At 42.2% G+C, this 23,785-nt stretch overlaps 1 protein-coding gene across 1 annotated transcript in view; it reads left to right on the top strand.

Annotated features, from left to right (window-relative positions):
* The window catches only part of TTC7A (tetratricopeptide repeat domain 7A), a 197,949-nt gene that overhangs the window by 112,266 nt on the left and 61,898 nt on the right, over nt 1–23,785 (top strand). The window contains exons 14-15 of the mRNA XM_048504819.1: nt 16,501–16,617; nt 20,304–20,401. Of these exons, the coding sequence (XP_048360776.1) occupies nt 16,501–16,617; nt 20,304–20,401 (215 nt within the window). The remainder of the gene's footprint in view (nt 1–16,500; nt 16,618–20,303; nt 20,402–23,785) is intronic.

Raw genomic sequence — 23,785 nt, 5'->3', positions numbered from 1 at the left:
GAATGTGGCAACTTGTAGGTTAAGATGGTTCAGCAAATGGTGAAATGGTGGTGCAGAAAATACTTCCCTCACAGGAACTTATCCCAATCAAAATGATTATGTGAGAGCACCCATTGACCCAACCTTGTCCTAGGAAGAGGATAGGAGTACTTGAATGCTTCTCAATGTCATTGGCAGGTACACAAACAGAATATAATTTCGAAATACAACAGAATACAATATATCCTTTATTAGGCATATCATGTGTATATACATTGTAAAATCAGGTACTAAGACTTAAAATCATCCAATAAGAAAAGAGAAACAAAGTTTATAAAATAAGCTGTTAAATCTTTGAATAATTAAAATCAAACTAAGTAAAATCCGATCAGGTAGAAAGCTTTCCCCTTTCTTTTTGCAGCAGTTTCCCCTTTTGGAGCAGCAGTGGCGTAGGAGGTTAAGAGCTCGTGTATCTAATCTGGAGGGACCGGGTTTGATTCCCAGCTCTGCCTCCTGAGCTGTGGAGGCTGATCTGGGGAATTCAGATTAGCCTGTACACTCCCACACACGCCAGCTGGGTGACCTTGGGCTAGTCACAGCTTCTCGGAGCTCTCTCAGATTTTACAATGTATATACCTATCTCACAGGGTGTTTGTTGTGAGGGGGGAAGGGCAAGGAGATTGTCAGCCCCTTTGAGTCTCCTGCAGGAGAGAAAGGGGGGATATAAATCCAAACTCTTCTTCTTCTTCTTCTTCTTCTTCTTCTTCTTCTTCTTCTTCTTCTTCTTTTCCCGCTTCAGCTAAAAAGCGGCGACTTTGTTGGTTATTTCAAAAGACAGGCCGTTCAATAGATAGGGCACCAAATGGTCCATGGACAGTCTGTTTTTTACTTTAAGAAGCGGAAGTAGATAGCTGTTACCGTGTTACGTGGAATGGAGTGGAATTGACAATTCAGAAGAATGTGCTGGATTGAATCCACTGAATTAACAGAGCATAAACAGTCTCTCTCTCTTGAGCTGTTGGAATCTCCCTGCCATTATTTTAGAAGGAAAAGCATTGACCCTGGCAAGCATAAAAGCTGTACGATGTAAAGGGTTGTAAAGATTGTAAAAGTATTGTGCCATTTTTCCATGGTGGGTGGCTAATTTCAGGTAATTTCTAAATGAGATTCCTGTTGACCAATGGTTTCCCCTATCACTTTTATAGCATGTGATGTCAGTGAACCGGACTGCAGCTCTCTTGCCTGGGCAACCTGAGCTCTGCTCCCATATGAGTGTGCATTACAGCCCTGCCTTTAATTACACATGCACCTGCTGCTTCTCAAATATTACAAAATAGCATATTTTCCCTTCCACCTATTCACATCACCAGCTTTATCTGAACGTATTTTTAAATGGTATTTAATTTCTTAAAACCATGGCCTGTTAATTTTGTTAAATGTTAGATGTATTCCTGTATAGATGGCTTCGTATTCCTGAATTGTAATACAGAATGAATAGATCCATAAAACTGTTACAGTAGTACTATCCTACATTTACAAATTGCAGTTGAATGGGAACTTTCTCCTGTGAATACTGGCAATCCTAGATAAATTCCCTGAAACTGATATCTATTTCCCTATATTTTAGACATGCACAATTGAATGTCATCTATATTTATGGCTTTCATATTGTTTAGTAGCAGGGGACTTTTGAACACTTACAAAAATTGTACACTTTATGTATTTATGTATTAATTTATGTAAAGCATTTATATCCCATTTTATTTCTTTAGACTTAGTGAGTGCAGTTAACAATGCAGCAGTAAGTTGGTTTTCAAGGCAGCAGATGAACAGAGACAGTTTGCTATTACCTGCCTCTAGACAGCTGGTCTCCCATCCAGGTATTAACCAGGAGTGACTGTGCTTAGCTTCCAAGATCTGATGAGATCAGGCAAGCCTGGGCTATCCAGGTCAGGGTAACAATAAATTAGAAGGACACAAAAACATTGCAGTTCTGTAACTAAATAAAAACAATGCAAAGGTTAAAATGCACAGGTTAAAAACACAACTAAATCTGCCAAAACTGTTTACCCAACACAAATAGAAGGTTGCAAACCTCCTACCTGCAGCCTGAGGAGGTGCCCTTTGCACCCACTCTGGTAAGCCATTCCAGAGGACTGGCCTCAGTGGTGAAAGGAGGGGGGACACGAGGGTGCTTGCACCCCAGGCACAATTTGAATTGGTCATGTGGGGGTGCTTAGCCAGCCTCCCCCTTCTCCCTCCTCTGAGTGGGTGGAGAAGGATGCTGAGGGTCTGAAGCACATGAATGCCAATGAGGCAGGAGTCTTGGGACTGCTGCCTGCATAGCACCCCCAGCCCTTGTCAGGGGTAGTGCCCCAGAAGAGCTGCACCACCATCCCCTACATGTGCAAAGGGCAGCGCTGGCTTTACTGGTGGTGCTCCCACAACTGGCTACTCCTTGTGGCAAATCAAAGGGAGGGTGGGATTTGCCTGACCTTGTGCTGCACTCTTCTTCCCCAGCTTGCACTCTTGCTGGGGGGGGGGGGTGCCTTACAGAGATGTTTCTCCCTCCCCCTCCCCTAAGCTGAATTTGGAAGGGCATTTTCCCCTTCTTTACTGGGCTCTTGCTTGGGCACAGAATGTCATGAGGAGCTCACCTTGCAAGGATTACATGAAACTGTGCCTCCAGGGAGCCAGCCCCCTTCTCCCGAATGGCTGCTGTGGGAAACAGGGCACAATCAGTTGGCATCTTCTCCTTTCTTACTGACAGGTTGGTGGGATGGGCCAGGTGTAAAAGGTGTGCTGTCTTCTGCTCCTCACCACCCTTCTCTCTGGGCAATGCAGAGCTTGCTTCATCTTCCTTCTCCAAACATCCTGAAAAGATCTGGCATAAGAAGCGAACAGCTAAGCATCACTCCTCTTCTAACTGCAGCCAGGTGTTGTGTTTGCATCTGTGCAAGTGAACAGATCAATAGGAGACGCTGAGGGTGGATGGGAGACAGAGGAAAGAATTGCTGTGAAGATAATCAGTAATGCATTTCTGTTTCTAATTGTGATATTGGAGGTAATGGTCAGCAAAGGGAAGGACACTTTGAAAGAAATGCCAAATTGCTTTGTAATGCTCTTTGAAAATCTATACTCATGAATATAATCACTCTTTTTTTGTAACACAGGAAAGCCATTTTATTGACACTAAAAATATATGGTGTTTCCTTGTTTCTATTTTCCGCAGCTTCAAGTTACTAATTTCCAGTCCCCATTATTGACACACAGAAACAGAGCAGCCAAAATCTCCTCCTGGAGCTATGGCTTTTTCTGTACAAAACAAAAATGATGTGAATGGTATTCTGAAGAACTTAATAATTATAACAGTTGAATAAATGCAATGAGTTGGTGCAGGGGCGGAACAAGGGAGAACTGAGCCTGGGGCATGCGCATGCCCTGCGCCCCTGCTGTGGTGGCGTCTGTCCCCACCACACTCCCGAAACACCCTGTCCACGCCCCTGCTGCGCTGCATGCCTGGGGCATCACGCCCCCCCATTAGCGCTATTCCATTGAGTTGGTGTGATACCATCACATACTGTCTGGAACTAGATAATATAGTAGGTGGACCTTGTGAAACCTTTAAAGGTCTCTCTGGATTCTGCATTTCAAAATCCCAAAAAATGGGTGATAGGAAGGAGTCACAAACGATTATAAAAACTTTCTTTCTCTTCATGGTATAATAGTTAGCATGTCAGACTAGTATCTGGGGTCAAATCCCCACTGTGCCATAGAAGCTCACTCAGTGAACTTTGATCAGCCATTTTCCCTTGTTCTCTCTCAGTCTAACCTACCAATTGGCCATGGTGGCAGGGGCTGATGGGATTTGTAGGCCATGAAAATCGGCTGAATATGTCCTGCCCAAATGTGAATGAATCCGGATGCAAGGCATTCGGAATTTTTGGGGTTGGTGTTTTTTGCAATTTTTTGCATTTTGGCCTGCAGGGGGCACATTTTTAAAGCTAGTGGCACCACAATTTCAGGGTATCATCTGGAGAGTGTCTGGATGATACTAACCAAGTTTGGTGAAGTTTGATTCAGGAGGTCCAAAGTTATGGACCCCCAAAGTGTTTCCAATGGGAGCTAACAGGAGATGGGGGCTAGCCCAAAATTGGCTCATCTGTAGCTACAACCCATTCAGGGATAGCCCTGCTAAGCTGCTTTCAGTCCCCTTTTTAGTTTTTTCCCATCTGTCCTCAAAAAGATTCCTCAATAATCTCTGCTCCTCTATCAAGCCTCCTATCCCACAATGAAGCTTGAGCTTGGTCCTTTCTAGACTCATTGGCAGGTCCTTTGAGCTATTTGCCTTGTGCAGTCTGAATGTGCTATCTTATAAAATGGCACTCCTGTGGCCATAACATTGGCCAGGTGGGTGAGCAATTTAAGGGTTCTGTGCTGGGACCCCCATTCACCAAATTCCATAATGATAAGGTGGTCATTCCCCACCCCTAGCTTGGAGCATCGCCCCAAAGTGGTCACACCCTTCCACTTGGGCCAAGATTTGTGTTGTCATTGTTATATCCTAATCCAACAGCACAGCCTGAGCAATCCCTTCACACATTGGACCTGCAGAGAGCTCTGCTGTTTTACATCAACTGCACAAAGCTGTTCTGCAGAGATGACAGTCTCTTTGTCTGCTTCCTGGCCAAACACAAGGGTTGCAAGGTAACAATGCAAAGTTTGTCAAAGTAGCTCACCAAGGCCATCACCAAGGCCTATAATGTGGTTGTTATGAACTGCCCATTAGTGGTCCATGTGCCCTTCACCCAGGCTCAAGTCACTTCTGCCTGGGCATCCAACATGGCCATTGATGACATCTGCCATGCAGTTACATGGCCATCTGCCCACTACAGCATAGATGTCTACTCCAGGAGAGAGGTAACGGTTGGAAGAGCAGTCCTGCAGGCAATGTTTAAATGACAGCCTCACACCCTCCACCAAGGTGAGGAAGCTTACTTCTCTCTCAGTGTGGGAATGCACAGAAGCTCCATGAAGATGAAGACCTGTATTGCATTTACTTGTGTAACAATGTTTCATCAAGTGGATTTCTGTGCAAGCACACATGCCCTCCCTCCAATACATCTATGGACTGCGATTTAACCACTGCAGCTCTCTGCATCAAGTATGTAGTTGTGGTGGTGATAGGAAAACTGAGTGATGCACTCCGCTCACCCCTTTAAACACAGAAGGTTCCCACCTGAATGAAGGGGGAGTGAGTGCTCTTAAAATGACAGAACAGAAATAAGCTTTCTATTCGCCGAAGGTAGGCCTGTGCATATATAGTCTCAATGTGTGCCTGCACAGATGTCCACTCGATGAAACACTATTACACAGGTAAGTGCAACACTGTTCTTTCCCCAGGTTTGTTATTACATGTGAAATATGTCAAAGTGGCTGGTTTGCTAACTACACGTAAAGATCACACAGTGAGTTTCATAGCTTATTGGGGATTTGAACCAAGTTCTCCATGGTTTAAATCCAGCACTATCTACTGCATCACATTGGCTTTTCCAAGGGCGCTGAATGAAGTGTAATAAATTCCATTAATCGCTCCATAGTGCTGTTGAAATTATAGTGGTAAAGAGAGCTGAACATAAAAAATAGCATTTCAGTCTTCTATTAGCTGTTGTTGTAAAGTCTTGATATATAGCAGTGATGTTGGTAGCTTCATTACTGCAGTGAATTAAGTAACTTGCTAGTCCCTGGCATCATCCCACTGAAACATTTTGTCCAGCCATAAACAGGGCATTTCTTCATCATGGTTTACAAAGCTGATTCCATTTAATAGCTCGTCCTTCAGTACTGAACTGAAACCTTTAATGGCATTCAGATAATAACAATAATACATACTTTTAAAAATACAGATTTATAAAGGAGCATATCACAAAATAGGGATCTATTAAACAATTCTAAAATGAAAATTAAAAGCTAAATAAAGTATTTCCAGGGTTACATTAAGAACCCTTTACAATTACAATTCAGAGGAATCTAGCAGTCAACTCTAAGACTTCTCGTGAACCATTGTTCAGAAGGAAAAGGGTTTTCTGTTGGTCTGTGAGGATACTGTTGTCAGTAAACAAGGGAGCCAGGAGCTTTCTCCTAGCTGCATTATGTAAGGGACAGTGGTGTAGGATATCATGAACTGACTCTTTACAATTCATGTTACAAATGCAAAACCTCTCATGGCTTGGTATTTTCATCTCCCTACCAGATCTCGGGGAAGATAGCATGTTACATCTCGCAAAGGAGATTACATGGAGTTTGGGTTCAGGAAGTAAATATAAATACTTGGATATATTTGTTTTCCCCAAAGAAATGCCAAGATACAAAGGCAAGCAGAATCTGCTAGCCTGATCTATCAGACTCTGATACTCTAAATCATGGAGTCTGTCTCTGATTCTACTAAACGCTTCATTAGAGGACAGCATAACAAAGGAGTCTACCAGAAGTCCATCCCATTCTAGTTGGCCCTCAATATGGGTCCACCATTCTGAGGGATGCAGTATAGTTAGAGCCTGGTATAAAAGACTCTTGCAGGTGAAACAGAGGTGGGTCCAGTATTTAAAGGTAATGCACTAGGCCCTGGTTTCAAGTAGGTGCTGTCCAGTTTCTAGACATAGGGCACTGAATGAGGCAAATCAAGTGCTTCATAAAGGAAATTAGATTGAATACATTTGATGTCTCGACTCCATGCCCGGATACAGAGTGGAATGCCATGGAGAAGCAGTGGACACACTTTGGCATTAAAAACTTTTAATGCCGCTAGGAGATACTCATGTCCTTTTCTGTAAAAGAAGTGTAGAATTGCCATTGTAGTAGTTTTACTGATACTATGGCTTTATTCCTATGGACAAACCATCCTGCTCTAAACTGGAAATTTAGACTTAGGTATTTAAATAACTTAACCTGCTCTATGGCCACACCATTGAGGACCGATTTTGAAGGATGCCATGTGGTGGTAAAAGACATGATCTTAGACTTAGCATAATTGAGAGTCAAGTTGTTGATGTTGCAGTACTTAGCACAGCAAGAGAGGAGACACTTAAGATCAACTCTGGTAAGACAGAGCAAGATCGTATCATCTGTGTAAAGTAAGATAGGGACTCTCATGTTCCTAAAAGTAGGACAGTGAGAGTCTCTTTTTTGCAGGGTAGAGGACAGATCATTAAGAAAAGGTGAATAGTGTCGGAACCAATGCACACCCTCATTTAACCCTGCTTTCTGTTGGAATCCTGGGGGTGAGAAGCCCATCATTAGTGTACTTAACTTGACAAAAAGTGTTGCTGTGGAGAGCCATTATCAGAAAAAGCAATCTTTTGTCCATATCCAACCTCATTAGTTTTCTCCATAGAAGATCTCTACAGAGTCAAATTTTGCCTTAAGGTCAAGAAGGGCAGCGTAAGGTTTTGATTTGGGGATTGGGTTTTTTAAAATATTAATAGATCAGGGTGTTCAGGACTAAACAATGGTCCAGGGCGGCCTTACCTTGTATAAATCCAGTCTGTTCTGGACCAAATATATTGTTTTATAATCGTTTGTGACTCCTTCCTATAATCCATTTCAGCAACTTGTCAAGCAGATGTTTTGCATACAGCTTCCCCGTAATCGAGAGAAGGCTTATTGGACAGTAATTTACTGGGTGGGTGTTGTCCCCTTTCTTAAAGATTGGAACTATAATTGCCCCATCCATGCCGCAGGTATAATTCCAGCATTATCAACAAAAGTAAACAGATGTGCCAAAACAGGAGCCAATCAGCCTGCAAATGTTTTAAATAACTCTGGAGGGAGAGAATCAGGAACTGGTGATTTGTTACACTTAAGTTGGTCAGTAAGTTCCCCCACTTCTGCTGTGGAAACAGGTGGCCTTTGGGGGGGGGTCTCTCAATTGATATAAAATCACTTGCTTTTGAAGCAGCAGAGTTGTCTCTGAAAAGCTCTTTGAAATAGTTGTACCACTTATCAAAGGAGATTCTAATAGGTAAAGGATTGGATGGTTGAAGTGCACCTGACATTAGGGACCAAAATTTCTTAGAATCATTTTGACAGATGGCTATTAGAAGAGAGTCCCAATCTATGTTGATTTCTTTTAGCCTATTTTCTTCAATCAGCCGGCGTAGCCTTTCACAAGTACAAAGTACTCTCTTGGGGTAAATTGCTGCATCCTAATTGTTTATATTTAGCATAATATCTCTAAGTGTTATTTGAGTTGGTAACAGTTGCTGTTTAGTTCAGGGTTCCTCTTGAAGGGCCACTTCTTAAGGTTAGAAGCATGGCAGATTTTGTCTATGATCATTTGAATTAGACTTCCAAACCAAGTTAAAATATCTGTCATACTACTGAGTTGCAAAAATGTAGATCTAAATTCCACAAGTTCCTGAGATAGTAGGAGACTTTGGAATTTGTCTACAATTTCGTTTGAACATCTCATTCTTACCAGATGTAGAGATGGGTCAGTACTGCCTGCTAGGATGGGTGTATTAGTTTCTAAGAGATTAGAATGAATAGACAAATAACAGTGGTCACTAGCAAAATTGGGTTCCAAACAAAAATCCATAACACTCTGTAAACAAAAATCTGTTGATATCAAAATATAGTCAAGTACAGAAGAACCCCTCTTAGACAGAAAACTGTATTAATCAGAGTTATTAAATCTGTGCAAACTGTTTAGCCCAATCATGTTGAAGCAAACACAGAGTTTTAAAAGATTAATATCAGCCTTGTTAATTACCTATCTTAGAGCTTCTAGGCAGGGAAAAATACCGACTGTGGACCGCCGTTGTTAAAAAGACTTTCTAATGAACCGTTGTGGACCCCTGGGGCGTTGCCACATTGCTGCAGCGTTGTTTCTGCAGTGATGGCTTTGCGAACTCCTTGCCTATAACGCTGTTTTTACCACCCTTTTACTGGCTTTTTTGGCCCATGCGGAAACGGCCTTAGTCTGAATAGAAAAAGAACGGGTAAAACAGTCTCTGTAATATGCTCAACACATGCATGCACATATACATTGAGTAACGTATGTGTTTTCATTAGATAACCGCTATGTAGACTGGGGCAAGTCTGAAAATTACCAACAAAGAATAATGTAAATTTTCTAGATTTTATTGACAAATGCAACTTTGATTAATCAATCCTGAAACAAAGCCTAATTTTTTTCACCACTAGTGGCTGTTCAACTATGTCTGCTGTTTCCCTCTAATTAAACCTTACTAGGAAATCAGAAAATGTGGCTGGCGAATCACAAATCAAGGATTCAAATAGGTTTCTGCACACTTTGGGTATGACCTGCTCTGAGGCACTGTTATTTGTCCTCTTGTTACTGTTCGAGTAATCTCTCAGTGTGGCTAATGGTGCATAGCAAATAGAATAAAGATGAGGGACGCGCTGTGTCACATCATCAGAAGTTGTGGTGTGGAGGAACCAGGGCCAACCTTATTCCATCTCCCTTCTTGGATAAGATTTAGAGCTGCAGGCTTTGACCTTGGGCACCTTGCAGATCTGCTGCAGGGCTCTGGAGTCGGTAAGAACAATCTTCCCTTTAGGAGTGAAGCAGATGGCTTCTGAATTCAAAAGTCAACAAAAAACAACAAACCTTTGTAATGGGGGAAAGAAGGTGAATGTTTAGCTTGTTCTTTTGGCGTGGCCTGTTTCTTATTTTATTTATTCTTTTATTTCAGATTTCTTTGCTGCATGAAGGGATGCTGTATAATTTTGTTTCCTTATGTCTTCTCATCAGGAGCCTTATAAGGCAAGGCAGTCCTGTGGCATTTTATCCATTATGTGATACTTCCAGAGTTCGATGACAACAGTCTTATATTCTACCTGCGCTAAATAGAGTGGGTCAGAGACAGTTTTGTTGCAGAGGATACTTAATTGTTTAGGGTTACTTAGGGTTGCCAACTTCCTGTCAATGTGGGGGGTGGAGCCTTGGAGAAGGCAGAGTTTGGGGAGGTGAGGGACTTCAGTAGGGTATAATGCCATAGAGCCCTCCCTCCAAAGCAACCATTTGATCCAGGGGAACTTTTCTTTGTAGCATAGAGAACAGTTATAATCCCAGATCTTCTGTCCCCATCTGGAGGTTGGCAACCCTACTTCTGTCACAGCCCCTTTCCTGCCCCAATCTCATTAGCTATGCTTTCCAGAGCATGTGAAGGGAGGCATATAGCTCCCAAAGACAACCAAGTGTACAAAATGGCAGGTCAGTGGTATAAAGGAAGGGAAAGGGCTGACCCTGCCATTGGGTAAGGTGAACAACACAGTAAATTCACAATTAGTTTGTTTATTAATTATTTTCCCCACTATGTACTGCCATTTGGATTTTTCTGCCTCAAGCTTCAAAATATTTTGGGCTGTTTTTAGGAATGAATAAAGATAGCCTTGGTTTTCACCACAAGACAAATAGACGTGTGCTTCTATGCTCTCAAATAAGAATCTGAAGATTTTAAAAATGCTGTTATCTGAAGAAGGATTAGATTCTCTCTTCATTTATCAAATCACAAACAATATTGACTAGGGGGACCCTAACATTTGTACAAATTGTTTTTATATTGCAATTACATTAGCAAGGAAAATATTATCTGGGAGATTACACTTAAAAATGTTTTGAGGGCAGATCTACTCATTATATCCTCTGCTCCACTGCTGCTACTGAAAACCTGTTCTCTGAGTCACATATCCACTTAGTGCTTTCCGTATTGATCTTTCATATTCCGTGGAAAATGACAGTGCAACTACTGGTGGACCTTGACACTAACTGGATTGGTGCATAAGAAGCTTTAATGCGCATGGAGGTTATAATCCTCAACTGGGGATTGTAGTTGGCTGAAAGGAATGGAAGGACTTTTTATTGATGGCCACTAAATTTCAGAATACCATCCAGCAGTGTCTTTGTGGCAACAATTTTCTTTTTCAGTTACTTTATTTCTGATATAAATATTAGTGGATGATTATGGCTGGGATTTTATGGCTTTTCATGAGCACTGATCATTTATATTAGGCATCTGGTTTATTGTATGCTACCATGAGGAATGTGAGATAAAAATAAATATAGGTAAGATAGTGTACTCCCACAAGTTGGCTCATTTTTTATAATAAAACTGCTCACTTCTCAGTGAGGACATGAAATGTAATTCTGGGAAGCCTGTTTGAGTAATTGGCTGCATTCCACTGGAGTGGGATATCATTGTTGCAGTGTTAGACTAAGAAATGCTAGATTAGAGTCCAGTAGCACCTTGGAGACCAACAAGATTTTCAGAGTGTAAGCTTTCAAGAGTCAAAGAGACTACCTATTCTACGCAGGCTACCCTCTAAGACAGACTTGAAAGACTCCAGTTCAAATCTCCACTCAGCCCTAAAATGCACTAAGCAACCTTGGGTCAGTTACCCTTTCTAAGCCTAATTTACATAAGGTAACATTATGTAAATAAATAAATTATATTACAGAGTTGGTGAAGATGCAACAGAGGCAGTGAGAACAATGCACTCTCTCTTGAGCTCCTGGAGGGAAGGGTGGGATTTAAAAATGTGATAGATGGTACAGATATATAGAAAATGCTACTACTTTTGCCTGATAGCTAAATAATGTTTACACCCTTTTCTGAAATGGCATTTGAGGACATTAGGTTCTTTTCTGCTTTGTGAAATGCTGCATTTTTAAATGTTATAAGCCAATAGGTGTGATTCCAGTGCAGAATGGCTTCTGAGGTATAACACTTCTGTAGTTATGGAAAAAGCGATGCTATTTTATTAGTGCATCCAAAGGAGCTCTGTGTCATATTTTTACGTGCTGGAGATAAAGAAAAGAATACAGCTGGCAAGTACAACTTAAGGGCACTTTCACCAATTCATACAGTGAGCCCCAACTGATTTAACAAAAGAGATGGTTAGTGTCGAGTTTTTAAATTATCCTATCTTTCACATTTTAGTCCCGGTCCACATTAGAAAAGCAGGCAGCCCAGTCCTGCGGGGGAGGGGTAAATGCATGACGGCAGCCTCACCACCTCCACAGAGGTTTGTGGTGCCACATCCAGCAAGAATAGAGGCAACCTCTTTATTTTTTAGCAGATATAGGTCTAATGTATTTTTTAAGGTGCAGATGTAATGGGAAAGTAGACAATGTCAGTGGATTATTGTAAGTGGCATGGTTACTAATGTACCAACTACATATATGTGTCAGGCTGGCTATTAAGAATTCCTTATTACTGTGCCAGAGGAGTTTTATTGTTGCTACTTCTCCTTGCATAATTTATACAAATATACTGTAAGTACATTATGACTTCTCATGATATCTGTCATTTTGCCATAGCCTTAATTTGTGCATACTGGTTATGCTACATGCCTTAGGATTCCAGTCTATCTTCCACTCCACTTGTTTTTTGAGAACAGATATGAAGTGGCATTACTCCTGAACGAATATGTTTTGTTTTGCCAGTATTCTCCTACATAAGCTATCTGATTTGGCTGTTTCTAGGACATGATGCTGCATTTATCTCTGACAATGCACCACTGAAATAAATAGAAGTCCTAAGTTAACAGAGCAATTGTGAGAACCATGACTCCTTCCTCTCTACCCTGCCTGACATAGTTACTTAATTGTTAGTTGTAAATGCTAGGGCAGGAAGCAACATGAAAGGGCATCAGCAGTATTGTACGCACTTATCAATTAAACTGGGTTATTTAATAATACAAACCTCTAATCACAGATAAAAATTTGGTCTTCAGTTAATTGGTGAGGTTGATAAGAAGCAAATACAGATGTGCGAAAGCAAATACTCTGGGATTTTGCAATGTCAGCAAGGCCCATCAATGTATAGTATGATGTAATTTTATTCCTGGACCAGTGTTTTGCTGTGAGGATGCCAGATACAATAGTGTTATGCGAGCCAATGGATGCCCCTGTACCATTTTGTATTCTTTTAATTTCCCTTCTTTTTTTCTTGACTTTTTTCCTTTTTCCTGGAGATTCTGTGTTCTTTCAAACCAGTGCTTGTGCACATGTCCCAGCTTAGGAGAAGAAAGCTATTCCCTACTAGCAAGGATAGGTTTCTTCTTTCCTTTGTATGAAGATAGAGATTTGTTTCGCATTGGGTGTTGTAAATAATACTTTAACAAAGAAATGACACTTATTATTGAGTCATTCTGAGCTATATACACAATCACATTCCCACAGCACTCACATAAAATGTGCACTGCAAGTGTTCAACACATGTCTAGGAGCTCTGACTAGGATGTGGCTCTCCTGGCATCATTCGTCTCTTTCAATGGAGACCCAGGTGGCATCATTCCTCTCTTTCAATGGAGACTCAGGTTGCTTTTTTCCATCTTTGTCAGGCCCAGCGGCTGGCCCCCTACCTCTCCCCGGCTGACCTGGCCACTGTGATCCATGCAACGGTCACCTCCAGGTTAGACTATTGTAACTCGCTCTACGGGGGCCTTCCCTTGCAGTTAATCCGGAAATTGAAACTGGTCCAGAATGTGGCGGCCCGCCTTCTTAAAGACAGTTCAGCCAGGGATCATATCACCCCTGTGCTTCGCCACCTACACTGGCTCCCAGTGGAATTCCGGATTGTCTTCAAGGTGTTGGTATTGACCTTCATGGCCTGGGGCCCTCATACCTTCGAGACCGCCTTACCCCATATGTCCCACTTTGATCTCTCCATTCAGTGAAGGTAAATCTGCTGGTGGTTCCCCACCCCTCTATGATGCGGCTGGCCACCACCAGGGCCAGGTCTTTTACAACCCTGACCCCTGCCTAGTGGAACGCTCTTCCTCCAGCTGTTAGGGCTCTGCGGGACCTTGGATAGTTCCGCAGGGCCTGTAAAACTGAGCTGTTCCACTGGGCTTTTGGGGGGGCTGGCTGCTGAATTACCACCCCTTCTTGATGCCCTCTGTACCATCTGCTTCTTTGACAACTTGCCAGTCCCCGCCCAGGGTTAGGACCGGACACCATCCACTAAATTGTGGGTGGGCTGTATTGCTGCTACGGATTTTATTGGTTGTATGTATTTTAATGATATTCTTCGATGTTTTGTTTTATTTTCTGATCTGTACACCACACTGAGCCCTTCGGGGGGGGGGGGAGGGAGAGGTTTAATATGTATGTATGTATGTATGTATGTATGTATGTATGTATGTATGTATGTATGTGTGTGTGTGTGTGTGTGTGTATGTGTGTGTGTGTGTGTGTGTGTGTATGTGTGTATGTGTGTATGTGTGTATGTGTGTATGTATGTATGTATGTATGTATGTATGTATGTATGTAGTGGTTTAGAATAGCAGATTCTAATCTAGGGAATCAAACCTGATTCTCTTCAAATGATCATGGGACTCTAATCTGGTAAACTGGGTTTGTTTTCCCCACTCCTCCACATGAAGCCCTCTAGATGACCTTGGGCTAGTCATAGTTCTCTCAGCCCCTCCTACCTCACAAGGTATCTGTTGTGGGGCAAGGGAGGAATTGTTAGCCTCTTTGAGATTCCTTTAAGATAGAGACAAAGCAGGGTATAAATATCATCTCTTCTTCTGTATAAGTGTTCACATGGACATCACTCAAACTATGTCTAGTTGTTGCAAGAAAAACCAATGAACCTGCTGTAGCAATGGCTGTTGTATGAAGTGTAATTGCTTTGAGGGTGGCTGTGTACTTTAGTTAGCGAATATAATAATTATTGGTTAGGCTCTGGTGGTACTCACAGCAAAAGATATGAATGATAAACACACATTCTTGAACAAAAAAACATGGCGTAGAAACTGTTAAAAGTTTTTGATCTGTCACCCACCTATTCACAGCAGGAAGCATTGATGTGATACCAGAGTATGCATGACAAGGTGTGGATCTCTAAGTGACTCTGCCTTGTTTGGGGAACTCCATGACTGATTCCTGTCATCACTTAGCAAGACCCTCAGAAAACAGCTCCTAGTACAATGCAGAGAACTGCACACAAGTTGGGAGGGTGGGGGAAGCACTTGCAGAAGAACCCTTTGTGATCCTCAGAGGAAGAGAACATTCTAAGGGAAATGTCTGCTGCTTTCTTGACACCTTCCATGAGAAGGAGAAATTGTTTATACAGCATTTACTGCCTATTGTCTTGCTGGCATGGGGGGAGAAGTATTTAAACTTACTGGACAAGTAATGCATTTTATATTTACCCAGAATAAATAGTTTGTGCTCCCTGTCTTTAAAAATAAAGAGCTCGATGTGAGCCAAGAGGGCAAGGTAGAGAAATTTGGAAGCTTTTCTGTTTCTCTAATAAAATTTCAAGGTCAACAAACAATCTGAGTGCAACTGGGAAGATAGCTTGTATATGTGTAGTTAATAAAAAGATGAGTACTTATAGATAATGTCAGGATGATAAAATATAAGAAAATGATTAAACAGACATTTTTGAAGCCGAAAAATTGCTTCCAACGACAAGAATAGTTATTAAAATCCAACTCTCTTTAAAAAGACCCTTTACAGTAGTACATGGGCCTTTTAACCGTCCTCCTAGGATTTCAAGAGAGTGCATTTTTGCTTTACATTAAACCCCAAAACATTTGAGCTTCATTACATGTATTTGCATATAGTATGTATGTGCTACATAGTATGTATAGTATGTATAGTATGTATGTGCTACATCCATTGGTAGATTTCTTTTCTTTCCTTTTTGTGTGTTGAAACGAAAATAAATGACTACAAATGATAGAATAATACAAATTAGAGAATAATTGTGCCAGACAAGTAAACAATCTGTTCATTTTTGAGGCCTTCTGTGCAGTCCCACATTGGGACTGCACTTGTGCAGGTCAGCCAAAGAGAGAATAGAAGCTTTTGTGAAGTGAAGAAGCTCTCCCGAGTGCTCCTTCCCTCCCATCTGGAGCCAAGAGTGGGAAGGTTCCTACCCTAACCGTCATGTGACTGGGAAGGGAAAGGAGCAATCCTTTCAGTTCTCTTACCACTGCAAGAAAAGGTAGCAACTGAGCAAGTTGTTTCTTTCTGTTAACCTCAGTGTCAGAGAGTTTCTGAGGTAAAACTTTACCAACCATGGAGGCTAAAAAGGAGGCTTTATTTATAAAAATGTGGCAACAAAATGGCTAAAAATGATTCTCACGCAGAATGTCTGCTTTGTCTGGGGGAAGGCCACATTCTATTGACTTGCCAATCATGTGCCCTTCTTACCCCCCACAACTCTCAAGTATTCAGGCATCCTGATTGAAAGCTGTGTTGTGGGACATCCTCCAAGTCATCCTTGGTAGCCTCATTCCCAGCAATGGCGGTGTGAAGTATACACAAGGAACTGGGAATTGAAATGGGAAAAGAACTACTCTCCAAGCTAAGGAATAACTCAGAGGAACTCTTCCTAGGTTGTGAAGAAGATGACCTGGTTTGAGACCACAGGAAGGTGTGACACCTAGTATGGCAGTAAGCCTAGATTTCAACAGCTTACATTCAGCAAATGGAGATGTGACCATGATGAAAGCTACAGTTTTTTTTTAATTTTACAGCTTACTCTTCACCAAAGTGAAGCTGGAGTTGGTGGATAAAGGACCAGAAGAGGCTTTAGTGACCTGCAGGCATATGCTGCATCTATGGCAGACACTATATAATGTTTCACAGCACAGGTAGGTCTTTCTTTAAGTAGAATTGCAGCTAGGCCTAATTACCAATGCAGTGGTAAACCTGTTACGTAGGTCTTGTCACTTCAGGCTATAAATGGGGGCCCACATGTCAGAATGTGTTGTGTACTGCCTCTTTAAGAGGCTAACTCAGATGGCCTCAGTTCAAGGAGGAGTAGGAAGGACACAATTTCACTTTCCTACAAGTGACTTTTAGAATGATGGGCCTACACACACCGTTCAGAACCAGGCCAGGACATTCCTGGTCTAGTGGACAAGAAACAACTTTCAGTTAAGTAAGTACTGTTGTTATTTCCTTTCTCAAGCTGTTATTTGCCCTGAAATGTCAGTGTTAAATAATAAACCATTAAATTAAAAGAAACTGGATGTCTGTTTTTGGCTGAATTATGCAATAGAATGCACTTTCTGTTTTTTTTTAAAAAAGTCCTCACATGTAGGAAACCAGAATATCAGGTGGCGAGCAACCAGGCTGCCAGGTGGGTGGTCTTCTGCCATAACCTTATGTAAAACTTCAGAAGAGTAATTGGAAATGGTTCAAATAGGAGGGCTCTCTACTATATGAGTGTCTCAACAATTTAACCAGTTCACTACCATGTAGGGGTGTCATCTCTGGCTTGGAAAATAGCTGGAGATTTTGGGGCTGGAACCTGAGGAGGGTGGGGTTTGGGGAGAGGAGAGACTTCAGTGGGGTATAATACCATGTATTCCACCTTCCAAAGTGGCCATTTTCTCCAGGTAAACTGACCTTGAGCTCCTGGAGATGAGTTGTCAGAAAGCTTCCATGGATCTGAAAAAAAATTGTAAGGATCCAATCATCTGAATCACTTGTAAGTTAAAGCATCCAAGGATCCAAACAATCTGCCTTTTGTAGTCACTATGGTGACTGTTGGATCTAGTTATTTGTCTAAAAGGCTGATAAGGCATTGCCTGGGAAGCAAAAGTACAAAGAGTGAAAAAATACAACCACAGTAATTAAGAGGGAGGAGAGAAGAGGAGAGAAAGAGGATCCCATGTCCCGGCCGGGAGACATGACAGGATCAAACCAGAAATAGGCTGATCATGACATACTGCCCCAGAAATGATAACCCAGGAGGCCCCAGGACAGTGAGAACAGTTACGATGGAACTCAGACACTAAATGCGGGGCCCAAACATCAGAAGCATCAACCCACTCTCCCCAGCAGAGAAGTGTTTCCAAGCAACCAAATACTATTCGTGGCTGTGATACAAACTTGATTCCAAGATATGGGTAATTTCATGGTACTCCTGCTGATTAACAAGTAGAGGAGGAAGTACATCCACTTCTGAGTGCCACTGGTTGGCAAAAGGCGGCCATTTCAGACGTCTGGACTAAAACACAGGGTGCACACTCCTATAGGTTTTAGACAGTTTCACCTCTTTGGTCAACTCATTAATGATGCACACAATTGTGAAAGGTTCCAAATATCAATGACTCAGCTTGCAGTTGGGTTGAGTGCAACATAGATTCTTAGTGGAGATATACACTGAATCCTCCACCTCAAAACACACATCTTTGTGTTTCTTATCAGCCTTGCATTTAAAAGTCTCTTTAGGTTTACACAAAGTTTTATTGATGTATGCCCATGACTTCTGAATGTTCCTCAACCTGCAGATCTTTTGGAAACCCCCCCCCCCCTCGCCTCCATGAAAGACAGTGGCCTTTTCTCCTGTCCATAGACCACTTTAAAGGGAGTACTGTTCAAGTACCTTGTTCACTCTCTCTGCCTGTCACTTTCTGGATGGTGAATGGAGCTTAGCCCTTGCTACACCCCCAATAACTTGAGAAAGCAATGCCAAAATTAGGACACAAATTGAGCCCCTCTGTCTGATTACCTAATCAGATTAACTAAATTTTGTTCAGGGCAGGGGTGTTCGGGGGGGTAGGGGCGCAGGGCGGGGGCTGTGTCGGAAAATCTGTAACTATGGCTTATTGAAAAATCATGCTAGGGCTTATTTTCAGGGAAGGTCTTATTTTTGGGGAAACATGGTAGTCGTTTCAGTCATGACTTGCTACTCGAATCTTGCTTGAAGAGTTTGCTGTGGTTCTTCTTAAACCCATTCTCTTGGCCTGGCCCAGAGTGATAAAATGTCCCCTTTCCAGGTGAGTTACAACCACATTTTAGCACCAGGAATTCTTTTGAGTGTGCTTAATGACTAGATCTGCAGCATGTCTTCTTTGCTAGATATCAAACTTGGCATACTACAAGCATAGGTTTTCTATCCCTCTGGTGGGACTTGGAGATTTCCTGGAATTACAACTGATTTCCAGACTACAGAGATCAGTTTCTCTGGAGAAAATGGCTGCTTTGAAGGGTGGACTTTATGGCATTATAACCTACTGAAGTCCCTTTCCTCCCCCAAACCCATCTTTCCCAGCCTCTACCTCAAATCTCTAGGAATTTCCCATTCTGGAATTGGCAAACCTATGCAAGCAGCTTTCATCTGTTGTTCTCTACAGTTAATGACCCTTTTTGTTATCTTTTATATTCAGTTCAACTTCTGATGAGACAGAATTTTCAACGTCATGTTTTCTGCTTACATGAGAAGGTCTCGAAGCAGTGGCGTCATGATTAAGAGCAGGTTCATTCTAATCTGGAGGAACCGGGTTTGATTCCCCGCTCTGCCTCTTGAGCTGTGGAGGCTTATCTGGGGAATTCAGATTAGCCTGTACACTCCCACACACACCAGCTGGGTGACCTTGGGATAGTCACAGGTTTTCAGAGCTCTCTCAGCCCCACCCACCTCACAGAATGTTTGTTGAGAGGGGGGAAGGGCAAGGAGATTGTAAACCCCTTTGAGTCTCCTACAGGAGAGAAAGGGGGGATATAAATCCAAACTCTTCTTCTTCTTCTACCTGTTTGTGGGGGTGCTTGGTATTCTGTTTTTGCCATAGCAGCCAGCCAGTTTACTATTAAATATGACAACTGGTGACCCACAGGGCTGACCTGCAAGCCAAGCAGTTTCCTCGGGCACCAGGATTTAAGGATTTAACCTACCTCACAGGGGGGAGGAAAGGCAGCATGGTATAACCGAATCTTGTTGAATTTCGAAAGCTAAGCAGGGTTGGTTCTTGGAAGGGTGTTGCCAAGGAAGACTCTGCAGAGGGAAACAATGACAAACCACCTCTGCTTCTCTCTTGCCTTGAAAGGCAACTTGACATCACTTTACATACACACCTCACAGAGTTGTTGTGGAGCCAAATTAGAGGGTGGAAGATACATGAACACCATCTCGTGCCCTTTGGAACTCAAAGTCTGCTTTCCTGTTTTTCATATGATTCTAAGCAGAAACAGCATTGTCACCACTAAGCAGGGAATGAAGATTTTCAGCAGGTGGAAAGCATGTTTCACTGAAATGTGCCAAATTGCTCCCAATGTGTCCATCACCGCTACCGCTACCCGGACTGCCGGTCTGCTTTCTCAAAATGTTTCGAATGGTGCTTCTAGTGACACAAGCCATTCCCATCACTTTGGAAGAATTGTTCCCTTCAGCATATTTTGACATCCGCTATCTTGCACACACAGATGTTTCTGCTTTCAGCCCCAGTGGCAATTGCATAAGATTGATGTTCATTTTGTAGGCCTGCCTAATATCCTGTGTTTTCTGTAAGCCACCATCTATCACATTGTTGCTGTTGTCATTCCCTTGCAGTGATTCTGAGAAAGCAAGCAGTGTGACTGAGGTGCCACCAGTCAAGAAACATAACAGCATGTATCTCACACTTCCTGACGCCCATGATACTGATTCTGGTAAGAGAATTTGTTTTACACTCTGCTTGTGGCTCAACTCTAGTGCCAAAAAAGACTGTGTCCCCCCACAAAAACTGAAAATGGCTCCTTGCCTTTGGCATTCATTCCCAGTGGTGTGCCACAAGAAATAAATACATTAAAAGTGCATGTGTGTCAGAATAACACGTCACAGAAGAAGCTGCCTTCTTTGTTTGGGCATGAGTCACTCTTTGAGGCTTTGCCTCTTTCTCATGTTTTTATTGAGGGAGGGGGCTAGTTCTGGCTCTGCATCAAGATTGATCAGACCATTCAGTAACTCCCAAAATAATGACAGAGATTCGGAAGAGGTTGCCTGCACAAGTCATAGCTCTGGGCTTGTTTTCTTCCTACTAGAGGTGGTCTAGCATAGTGATTAATGTAGAGAGATAAAAGAGAGCCATTTGTGGGCAGATAAGTTTACTCTTGCATTTACTGAAAAGTATTCATTGTGGTGTATTGTTGAAGGTTTTCAAGGCTGGAATCAGCTGACTGTTGTGGCTTTTCTGGGCTGTGTGGCTGTGGTCTGGTCATTTTACCTGCATCTATGGCTGGTATATTCAGAAGCTGCCTCTGAAGATGCCAGCCAGAGATGCATGCAAAATTTTAGGAGCAAAAACTACCCAACCAGGGCCACACAGCCCAGAAAATCTACAACAAATCCTTTTGGGTTTTAAGTGTGAAGCATGCCTCCAATGATAATTTAGGGGGGAAAGAACCTTGCATATCTGTTAACTGCCTTAGGCTTATGATGTCACACAAACTACTCAAATTAAAATTGTAAAGTAAAAGAAAATCACAGTCCAGTCAACTCATGTGCTCTGGATTCCATTCAATCTGGATTCAGGCCAGAGATGGCTTGGTGGCTTTAGCTGATTATTTCTGATAAAATGTAAATAACGGCTGTGCTTCTTTGCTGCCCCCACTGGATTTATCTGCAGCCTTTCGTACAGTACAGCCTTGACACATTTAGAGACCGAAGTAGGTACCATGGGATGTCTTTTGGGTTGGTTTAAAAGATTCCTTACAGATCAGGCTCAAAAAGTTGCTCATGGGGAGCAAGTTATCACCAGTACAGGATTTGTTCTGTGGGATTCCACAGGTTTCAATTTCTTACCCCCACCCCCAAAATCTATTCAGTGTCTATGTAACATCCATAGGAGAAATCATCTGTACTTTTGGAATTGGATGCCATCAATATACAGATGATACCCAGCACCCTATATTTTATTTATTTATTATTGGATTTTTATACCGCCCTCCCCCGGAGGGCTCAGGGCGGTGTACAAATAAACATATACAGACAGGGGAAAGTTAAAATCAGTACAAATATAATACAAGCCCTGTCTCCTTATTAAAATCAATAAACAGCAATACAGCCAGCATCCGAGAACTAAAACCGACACCCCCCCTCCCCCAGGAAACTCAAAAGGTCCCCACTAAAATGGGCCACATAATTAAAACAAGCAGAGAACAAGGGGAAGAGGGTAGGAGACCGGGGACTATATCTGTATCCAGATCACCTGGGGATATGGCAAGAGGTCTTGAGCCGCTGTCTGACAGTTGTGGTTAAGTAGCTGGCAGTTGGCAAATTGAAAGTGAATTATGAGAATATGGAAGCTATGGTGAGGTGAAAGACTGAGCTGTTGGAGGATATTGTGTTTCCCACTTTTGTTGGGGTTCAGCTGACCCTTGCTTACTTAGTCATGAGCCTAGGAGTTATACTGGGCCTAGTATTGCTGCTGAAAAAGCAAGTCACTGCTGCAGCAAAAAACACCTTTCTTCCAACTGAGTTTCGCCTGGAGGATGGTCTCCTATCTTGACTCAGCCAATCCGTCATCTCAGGTTGGCGATTCAGGTAAACCCAAATCACAGAAAATCCCCCAAAAAGCCATATCAGCTTTTTTCAGTTTTTTCATTTACTGATTTTTTAAAAGTGTATTCAGAAAAGCTTTTTTAATCTCTCTCCTGCCACTTCTTCAACCCCCGCTGCTATTTCCCAAGCCCACATGAACGGGGGCGGGGGAAGGGGAGGAGAGTAATCAAACTCAGTGCGGCCTGGAGGTCTCTTCCCTGCTGATGCTTTCAAAGCCCCCTGCAGCTTAGGAAACATCAGCGGGGGAGGGAGAACCACATACCACACTGGGCAGGCCCAGCGTGACCTGGAATTCTCTCCTCCGCCGACACTTTCCATTTGAAAAACAATGACAGGAGTATGGGGAAAGAGAACTGAAAAAATTTGGATTTGGATTTTTTAACCCCAGAATTTTTAGTAACAGCAGTTCCACTTGGCTTTACTGAAAATTTCCATGTAAAAAAAATGAACCCGAAATTTACCAAGCACAAAACATTGTGGTCATCCTTACTGGCCACCTAGAGCAATGCCACAGTAACATCAACACTAGAATCCTGTAATGCACTCTATACAGGTGCTCCTGAATCAAGTTGGAAACTCCAGTTAGTACAGAATGCTGCAGCTCAGTTATTGTGAACTAGGCAAAGCATGCACATTATACCAGTTCTTCAGTCACTCAGTTGGATGCTCATTAGTTACAAGGTTCAGTTGAAGACAAAGCCTTTCATGGTTTTGATCCCTAATAACCACAGGACTGCCTCTTTCTCTATGTCTCACCACAGCAATTTTGCTCATCTGAATAGGGCCCTCTGCAAGTGTTACCCTGAAAATAGGCAAGATCAACAATTGGTGGTATAGATGCAGTCTCGGGAGTAAAAATGCCTTCCACACTTCTAGCTTTCAAAAAAAAAATTATAAAGCAGAACTGTTTAAGAGGGCATTTTTACATAAAAGTTACTTATAACAGAATGATAGTCATGGTAATATTTCAATAAAGATTCAGGATGATCTTGACAGGCTGGAAAACCAGGCTAAAACTAACAGTGGACTTCAACAGACATAAATGTAAAGTTCTGCATTTAGGCAGGAAAAATCAAATGCATAATTATAGGATTGGGGAGACTTGTCTTGGCAGTAATGCTTGCGAAAAGGATCTAGGAGTCTTAGTAGATCATATATCAAACATTATATTTAGTTAGTTAATTTATTAGATTTAATACATGCCCTTCCCAGCCAAAGCCGGGGTCAGGGCGGCCAACGCACATAATTCCAAATCACAATCACAAAACAATTTGCAATTTAACAATTAAATAATTAACACAGTAAAAGCATTCTCAGGTGGCAACTAAAATATCAAGGACTCTCAAAAAGCCCATGATTCAGCAGTGTGATGCTGTAGCTAAAGCGGCAAATGCGATTTTAGGCTGCATCAAAGAAATATAATGTCCAGATCACGCAATGTGGTGGTATCACTTTGCTCTGCTCTGCTTATGTCTCCCTTGGAGTACTCAGTT

Source organism: Sphaerodactylus townsendi, linkage group LG01, assembly GCF_021028975.2.
Source record: "Sphaerodactylus townsendi isolate TG3544 linkage group LG01, MPM_Stown_v2.3, whole genome shotgun sequence".
NCBI lineage: Eukaryota > Metazoa > Chordata > Lepidosauria > Squamata > Sphaerodactylidae > Sphaerodactylus > Sphaerodactylus townsendi.
This window is presented reverse-complemented; position numbering and strand designations above follow the sequence as displayed.